Consider the following 8532-nt stretch of genomic DNA (forward strand, 5'->3'; position numbering starts at 1 on the left):
TCTCCCGCAACTTTTGCAGTCTATGCGTGCAACTTAATTACCAAACAGTAGAAGTAAACTCATTCTCCTTGGCCCGCTCTGGTGCGCGCTCAATGGACAGCCGCCCTCCACATGCACATTTAATCCAAATAAAACATTCACAATCGTGGACGCATTGACGCACAGAAGACGACTAGCTAAATTACTGTTATATTCGGTTAGCATCATCAGTAGGCTATGCTGCAGACATTTGATTAAAACTCTTGCATTCAAGTTGACTGACCAACAATGTTTTTCAACTCCAAGACTTAAAAGGGCCTGTCCCAAGGAGAAAAGGTATTAGCTTAGGCTACCTTGAAACTTAAACACATGTGGGGAAACTGAACAGTCCAACCAGTAGAGTATGATAAGCTTAGCCTGCTATGTTTACAATATTTTGAGGCTTCAACCAGACAGCTGAATTTAAGAAGTGGAGTTGTAATATGAATAGTAGGCTATAATCTGCATAAAGTTTGCTGTTATGAATATCAGAAATGTCAGTATAGGCCTATATAATGTAAATAATTACATAATGTGTGTGTGTTTCAAATAAAGACAAGCTTCACATCTTGGTAAAAAAAAAAAAAAAAAAAACATTATATGAAAGGAAAGCAATAAAAAGGCGATGCAATGAAAGATATGATATGAGTGCACCCCCCCCCCCCCCCCCCCCGTCAGACATGGGGCGACCACCACACATTGCCTTCTAATCTGTGGGAAACACTGTAACTTGTTCTGTTTGGTTTGGTCTATCCAATGAGTGCAGAGCAGGTCTCTGCATGAATTAGTGAGATGTAGCACACATTAACCCACAGCAGTGAGTTACCTTGCCTGGGGTTACAAGTCTGAATCCCTAACCAGGGGCCCGTTGCACAAAAGCAGAATTAAGACATCCGGGATAAGTTACTGAGCCGCGATCACTGAATCCTAAACAAGAGCATACCGGCTGAATTGGTTGCACAAAGACCAATCCAGGATTAGCAGACACGGATTCATCAAGCCAGGTGTAAGTTATTCGGTGTATGTGCGCGTTCGCGTTCTCCCCCAAATAACTCGCGGTTGGAATAAAAAAAGACGCGAAAAATAGCGTCTTGCACACAAAGTAAACAACCGCTTTTGATATAGACTAACAACGAGGTAAAGTTTTACTTTTTTGGATGGGGGATCATGATTATTTCTGTTACATAGCGGGAGTAGGTGTGGCAGATCAACTGAATGCAAAGTTACGTATGCACCCACGTGTGTGAGAGCTTCCTTGTCTCGGCACGCAACGTCATTAGGAAGCGCTTTGCCACCGCAAAGATGCACAAAGTATCTTAATTTGTCTTAAAAGCCGAATTAGTTCAAAACACCTTCGAAAAATGTCCCCTCCACTTCCAATCAACTACTACAGCAGCCTATTCATCAAACATCTGTCAAAAAAGAAGCAAACAACGAGTAGGCTATGTTATTAATTATAAGGCCACCATAATTTAAATGACATCCATATGGTATTAGGCAGACATTCTGCTGTGTTTTGCGAGTAAATGCGTGTTGCAAATAATATATAAATGGAATCTACAGCTCTTTAAAAAAAATCACGTGGAGGTCTCATTTGAATGACAGCTAGCTGAACCAATCAGATGATGTAATTACCATTAGAATCAACTTATCTTGGCTGTGAGCCTGGTCAGGAGCAGGCTAGCTCCACAGAATAAATCGCCATGGTAACTTATACCATAACATATCCTGCTGCCCCCTATCCCGCTTTTGTGCAACTGGATCACGGATAAATTGAGCCAGGATAACCAAGATATCCCGGGTTAATCCCTTATCCTAGTTTTGTGCAATAGGCCCCAGTAGGCCACAGCAGTCTTACTGAATGTGTTGTGATGTGTGTACTGTATTGGGCCAGGCATACTGTCATCATTTACTGTATTGGGACTCTTTGTCTTCCTCTTCCTCCCCTACCTGTCCCCCTCCTCTTCCTTGTATACCACCTCTAACACACACTTGCCCCATACGTCTCTGGTTTCTGTTCATAGAAACTCCTGTTTACTGTAAATTTTGTACTGACTTATATTGGTTGTCACATCATTAGACACAAGTGTTATACATTTTGAGTGGTAGTGTTCAAATGGGGACAACTGTGCTCTAATTGTGTTCACTTTCTGAGTTGTTTGGTTATCAATAATTAAGAAGTGCATTATAATGAACATGTGTTTAGGGTTTTGCAAAACAGGTTAATGAGTTTTGTAAAATGCACCTACTTAGGTGAAAGCAGTCTATGGTTTTACAAAAACGGAGATTAATTCAATAAATGTACTCAGGCATTTGAGAATTTGATTCAGAGAATGAGGTTGTAATATAAAAAAAAATATATAAAATATATTGTAACATACAGTATATTTTGAAATATATATAGCCTATTTACAATGTAGGGTGAAATATGTTTTAAAATATATGCAAACATACGGCATATTTAAAAAAAAAAAAAAAAAAAAAAGGCCAAGTATAGTTGTGTATACAAGGAATGTGGTTGAGGGTTGGGTTGGGTTGGGTTGAGGTCAGGACTCAGGTCAGGCAAGTCCCACATGTATTTGTGAGATGTGTTTTTTACCTTGAAATACAACACCTTATCCTGTGTATTAATGAATGATGCAAAATAGATTGCTGTCAGAGAACATATACACTATATTGCCAAAAGTATTTGGTCACCTGCCTTGACTCATATATGAATTTAAGTGACATCCCATTCTTAATCTATAGGGTTTAATATGATGTCGGTTCCACAAATATACAAGAGAAAAAAGAACAACAATATAGGAACTTAAGTAAGTCAGTTTCCATACATACAGTAGGTGTCACAAAAATCACAGATTTTTAAGTGGATTAGCAGAACTACTAGGCATTGTCTGTATGTTGCTGCTCATTGACATATACTTGACATATATTTGACAAATATATGTCACATATAAGTTATACATCACAACACATTCAACAAGACTGCTGTGACCTACTGGTTAGGGATTCAGACTTGTAACCAAAAGGTTGCCGGTTCAATCCCTGATCAAGCAAGGTAGCTCACTCTGTGGGTTAATGTGTGCTACTGTGTGCTACATCTCACTAATTCATGCAGAGACCAAATCCATTGCATGTGCAAGTATACTTGGCCATACACACTTATATTTAAAAAATAGAACATTTCACCATATTTTTAAATACATTTCAACATATATTGTAATATATTTGGAAACATATTTCGCCATATATTTCACCCTATATTCAAATGTATTTCAAAATATATTTCAGAAATGTATTTACATGTATTTCACACTATATTTAAATGTATTTCAAAATATATTTCAGAAATATATCAAATGTATTTTCACCCTATATTTAAATGTATTTCAAAATATATTTCAGAAATATATAAAATGTATTTCAAAATATATTTCAGAAATATATAAAAATATATTTTCACCCTATATTTAAATGTATTTCAAAATATATTTCAGAAATATATGAAATGTATTTCAAAATACATTTCAGAAATATATTTCAAAATATATTCTGACATACAATCTTGAAAATATATGGCCAATATATTTCTTTTGTGTATGGGCTGGACTCACAGACTTTGGCGCGTGTTATCGCGTGTCCCAATGTTGAATTTCAAAGGGAGTGAGGGTTTGAGTACACACTTACCAAGCCCTTCTCGTGAGTCTGCATCGGTGCAGACTTCACCAAAGGGAATTACCCACTGTTGTGACGCTTACCACGGACACCATAGGAACATTTTGAAATTACAATGGTAAACAACAGCACAACACAAGTGCATGGTGCAAGTGTCATCAATGTCTTCATTGTTAAACATCGCCAACTCACGATCTCGTGAAGTGCTGTCCCAATTCCTAAACATTCAGACTTTCTGTCTGTCTGTCTTTCAGTAAAGGTCCTGCCAAGTATTTGATTCAACCATTTAGAAAACCAGCGCATCCTAATTAGCAGCCAGATCAGATAATTAGTGATATCACTAGTGTTGCACAGTGCACAGATAGAAAGAATATATGGCAGGACTTTTACTTTCTGGACCTGGGATGTCCGCCTCTGCAGACAATAGGCGAGTTTGTGATTGCGCAGCATCGAGCGGAGCTACAGCGCAGCAGCGCAGTTGTTCTCCAGGTACTGCGGAGCCAAGACCCTGCCTTCATGACGTCAGGACTTTGCCCTTGGCTTTTACACCCCTGACGTATGTGCTGGCGCTTAGACGCATCTTCATATTCACAAGGGCCTGTGCCTCATGTTTCGTCACATGGTCACGTCTAGACTACAGGTAGTGGAGAGTGTCCAACTTCATAGCAGCGTTTGTATCCCCGCCCCTGCTGTCACCGGCAGATCTCGCTGCTGCAAGAGGTCAGTTGGGGTTGAACTTGAACGCGCCTAATATTGCCTGGTGCAGCGGTGTATTTGGTGACGGGGTAGTGTGGATTGGGGGGGGTTAGTCAGCTGTTGCCACTGGTGTGATGATGTCAACGGAAACGGTGGCCTACATCTCTGGGGTTCCCCTTGAATTTCCAAAATAGTCTAGCATGCAGACTTCCTCTTTTCTCTCACACAGCATTTCCGACGTGCCCAAAGGCTATACTATATGCTATTTAGTTGTAAATGCATATTCAGTTGTTACTCAAAACTGTGCTGATTGGGGAGGTGCTGTGGTGCAAAAGGCTACAGCGTCCATACCATGAGCAGGTCCCAGCACCCACAGGGACCCAGGTTCAAGTCTGACCTGCGGTCATGTCCCGTCCTACCCCATCTCTCTCTTTCTCCCACTCACTTCCTGTCTGTCTTCACTGTCCTGCCCAAGTAAAGACAAAAAAGCCCAAAAAATATACTTAAAAAAAAAAAAACAAAAGATTGCTGTTTTCATTCCCCAACAAAAGTTTGCACTCGTTATCATCCTCAAAAGTCTATTCTTAGACCGGAGCTGTCCTGGCAAGCGATGCTGGATACTTAATTACTGGATTTATGTTACTTAGATGCTTAGATGGGTCTTATTTGCCCTCAATGGTGCCTTCCAGGCAGCGCCGCCTTCAAGGCACTACTCCACTCAGTTTAGGGGTAGGGGTGAGGGTTGAGGGGGTTAGGGTTACTTAGGAATAGGGTAAAGGTAGTGCCTTTTAGGCTGTGCTGTCTGGAAGGTGCCGTTGGGGGCAAAGAACACCATTGAGCTGCTTAGATGCTGGATTTATGTTTCTTAGATGCTTTTGTCAAAATAAATGTAAATCCCTTTGCAAGCTGAGCACATTTGAGTTGACTGCTACACTCATTGCTTGTATGCCCTGAGGATGGTCGTCTGAAAGATTGGCAAATAAACCTGCAAAGGATTTGACTGTGCAGACAGTTTATTTTGAGATTTTCAGTGTTGTTTGTCTGGCACCTTTTTGATCGTGAGTGTAGTGTAACTCCTCCATTGTTAGATACTTTTGTCCAAAAAGCATCTTATGTCAAACGAACAAAACAAAAAAACAGCCCACCTCTCCCTCATAGTGTTTTGCTACTGCCCATACAGCAAAAAGCCACGGAGATCTCCACAGTAGTACTATGGCAGTGTCAATTCTGTATACAATTTCTACAGTAGTTCTATGGTAGAGTGCAAGGCTCTACGTGCTCTAAGGCATTTTGTTTACCAATATGAGTCCAACTGTCACATAGCCTATCCTACATAATGCTGGAACTGCTCCCCACCATCCATGGCCCTAAGATTTGTGATAATTAGAAGGTTTAAGTGAATGGTTGGCACAGATATGTTGTAGGACTTTTACTTTCCACTAGTAGGCCTAGAAGGCAGCCAGGTAGGCTGTTATGAAATATGCTCCCCACTTCATCTTCTCATAGATCAGCCTATTAAGCTGTGGTCTATAACTCCGCCAGATATCAGTGATCCACAAGCAAATCTGATTAAATAAAGGTTGCTTTTCATGCCTGCAGGCTATCAAATTAAAGTTCTCATATGTGCTCAACTCTTCTCAACACTTTAGTTTTAACAAGGGGGTAATTCAGTAGCCTAGGCCTATTTAAAACAAAGATGACATATTGTTAACAAGTCTTGTTCCATCATCTGGCCTTTTTTCTATTTTTGAGCCCCAGTAGGCTACCCTCAAAATGACTATGCACGGCCTTGCAGGAAGATAATGTAAAGATGCGAGATGAGCGGAAGTCATTTATTTCCTCTGGAGGTTCGCAGATAGCATACGAATGGGTCCGAATACCGATGCGAACGAGTCCGGTGCAAAAAAAAAGTCGGGTCCGTTGGTCGTTCGGATGCGTAAAAATGTTGAACTCGCATAGGCGCCGAACAGATCCAAACAGACAACCCGACCCTTGCTATGCTGCTGACACACTCTGACTAATGATCTTTTATGATATGGGCCCTAAAGGATAACGTTCATAGGCTAACACAAGTCATCGCGCATGAGGAACGTGCATGATCCATGAAATCCGTTGTGAAAAATAAAATGAATAGCCTAAGCCAGCCTATAGTGTAAAATAAATCATTAATTGCCAAACGAACGTTTTTGTCAAGTAATTAGGTTACATGGTTTCCTAACAGTATTATGGCAGTTAGACAACTAGTTAAAACATAAAATAGCCTATAACTATTTTAGATTTGCCTAAACTCGTTTGACTCCCATGCTTCCAACAGTTAACCGGAGCATTGCAAATATCGGAGCTGATTTCAAGTGCCAGAGGCATCGCTGTCATCCGCTACAACTGCATCGTAGGGTTTTGGCGACATTGCAATACCATTCAGTTTCTCTACAATTAACTTTTCAATCTCAACCAAAATTATGATGTGGATTTTTGGTCTATTAGCCTAACTCACAGACAGAACCAATACCCCGGGACACATTAGGCGCGTATATCAAAACGTCTTGCTAAATACCATCTCTGTTCACCGCGGTTTACCAACCTCTCTGAGTCAGACTTAGGTGAAAATGATATCAAACCACTGCTGCCTACCTTCATCTGCTCTTGAGATCCTCAGTTCGCCGACTATCAGAAGCACGAGCAGGGACTTCAGAATCATATTTCTGCGCTGGGCGCTCAGCTCAGCTGTATCGTCCCTGTTTTAAATAGAGGGAGAACATTACGTTCATGCTCTGAGAGGTTACGTTCATAGTCGTGGTCGGTGTGACATGTAGCCTATAAGCTATCTGTAAAATCTGCAGCTTCAATAGTTCGAACCGCCTGTCAGTTTCACTTTCGCTTTTATGCGAAGTAGGAGGTAGCTGTCATAGATATGTAGGCTACACCATTGGTCGTCGAGTTCTATGAGGTAGCGACCTGTGACAAGTTCACAACTCCAACTTGTCCATCAACACTTGCCGGCAATCAGACACCTGATTTCCAGTGAGTCACGTTTCTCCAGTAGGCTATAGCCTAAGGCAATTGTTGCCCCCGGCAAATGGTGGCGGTTTACGTGCGTCCTGGAGTCCGGTGCGGTAGCTATCTGCCTTTAGGCTAGGCCAATTAGACCTACTCAGATCGTCTAGTTCCGTGCTATGCCCAGGGGCGTAGCCAGAGGGGTGGCTCCGGGTGGCACAGGCCACCCTTGAGATGCAATTGGCCACCCCAGGTGCCACCCCAAAATCCTAGTCTACAGTACTATTCGGCATTAACAGTCAAAGGCGAGACATTTCTTGATGCACTTGCAGCACACTAGTTTGAAATATCAGGATTCAGGAATATAAGCAATCTAGCAAACATGCTTGCAGGTATGCTACTTGGCTTATTGTTTTTAGCATATGAGTTTACAATAGGCCTACAGGCTACTGCTTGCGCTAACACAAAAACATATATTTACCTATCGCATCTGCCAGTGCCCATTTATCTTATTACACACATAAAACCCAGTATTGCAATTGTAGAATCACGTAATGTAGGCACATTTTTATATCTGCCTATTCTACCTACTCAGCCGACACTGTTGTATTGTTATGTTGTATTGTAAATAGTCTACTACCCTAATGTAATATTGACATTGTGGAAAGTTTATAGCTTAGGCCAATGTTTCTTAACTGGTGGGTTGGAACCCTAAAGTGGGTTGTGGTACTGATCTGAGTGATGGGTCGCGGAGCTTGTGGCTAAAAAGAAATAAAAAAATTGCCAATTTAAAATGCTACCTGATCAGATCTATCATTGGCCCGTTATTTTGATAAAATGTATTCGTAGCCTATGTCAGTCATTGGCATGGCATGGACATAGACAATGTTTATGTGACATTTCATGTTAGATATAATGTTAGGGAGCTAATTTTATAAAAGTATGCAGTAAGATAGAATGTGATTAACTTAAATTGAGGACAAAATAAGACAGTGTAGGGTGCACATGAGAGCATAAAACCATCCAAACTAAAGTGCCACTTGGAAACAACGCACCCCTGTCAAAGACAAACCTGTCGAGTACTTTGAGGTAATATCAGCAGTTAAAGACTTCACAAATGTAATGCCAAACATCTGCATTTTCCACATT

General features: G+C 40.9%; 1 protein-coding gene across 7 annotated transcripts in view; it reads right to left on the bottom strand.

The window, feature by feature from the left end:
• LOC134062668 (uncharacterized) overlaps positions 1-7485 on the bottom strand; it is a 40832-nt gene extending 33347 nt beyond the window's left edge. For 2 of the 7 annotated variants that reach the window (XM_062518771.1, XM_062518769.1), the window contains exon 1: positions 7021-7323. In XM_062518771.1, the coding sequence (XP_062374755.1) occupies positions 7021-7087 (67 nt within the window). In that variant the 5' untranslated portion in view covers positions 7088-7323. The other 5 variants (XM_062518765.1, XM_062518767.1, XM_062518766.1 and 2 more) reach the window with 5 other exon arrangements.
• Positions 7486-8532: the final 1047 nt, after the last annotated feature.

This window comes from Sardina pilchardus, chromosome 17, assembly GCF_963854185.1.
Source record: "Sardina pilchardus chromosome 17, fSarPil1.1, whole genome shotgun sequence".
NCBI lineage: Eukaryota > Metazoa > Chordata > Actinopteri > Clupeiformes > Clupeidae > Sardina > Sardina pilchardus.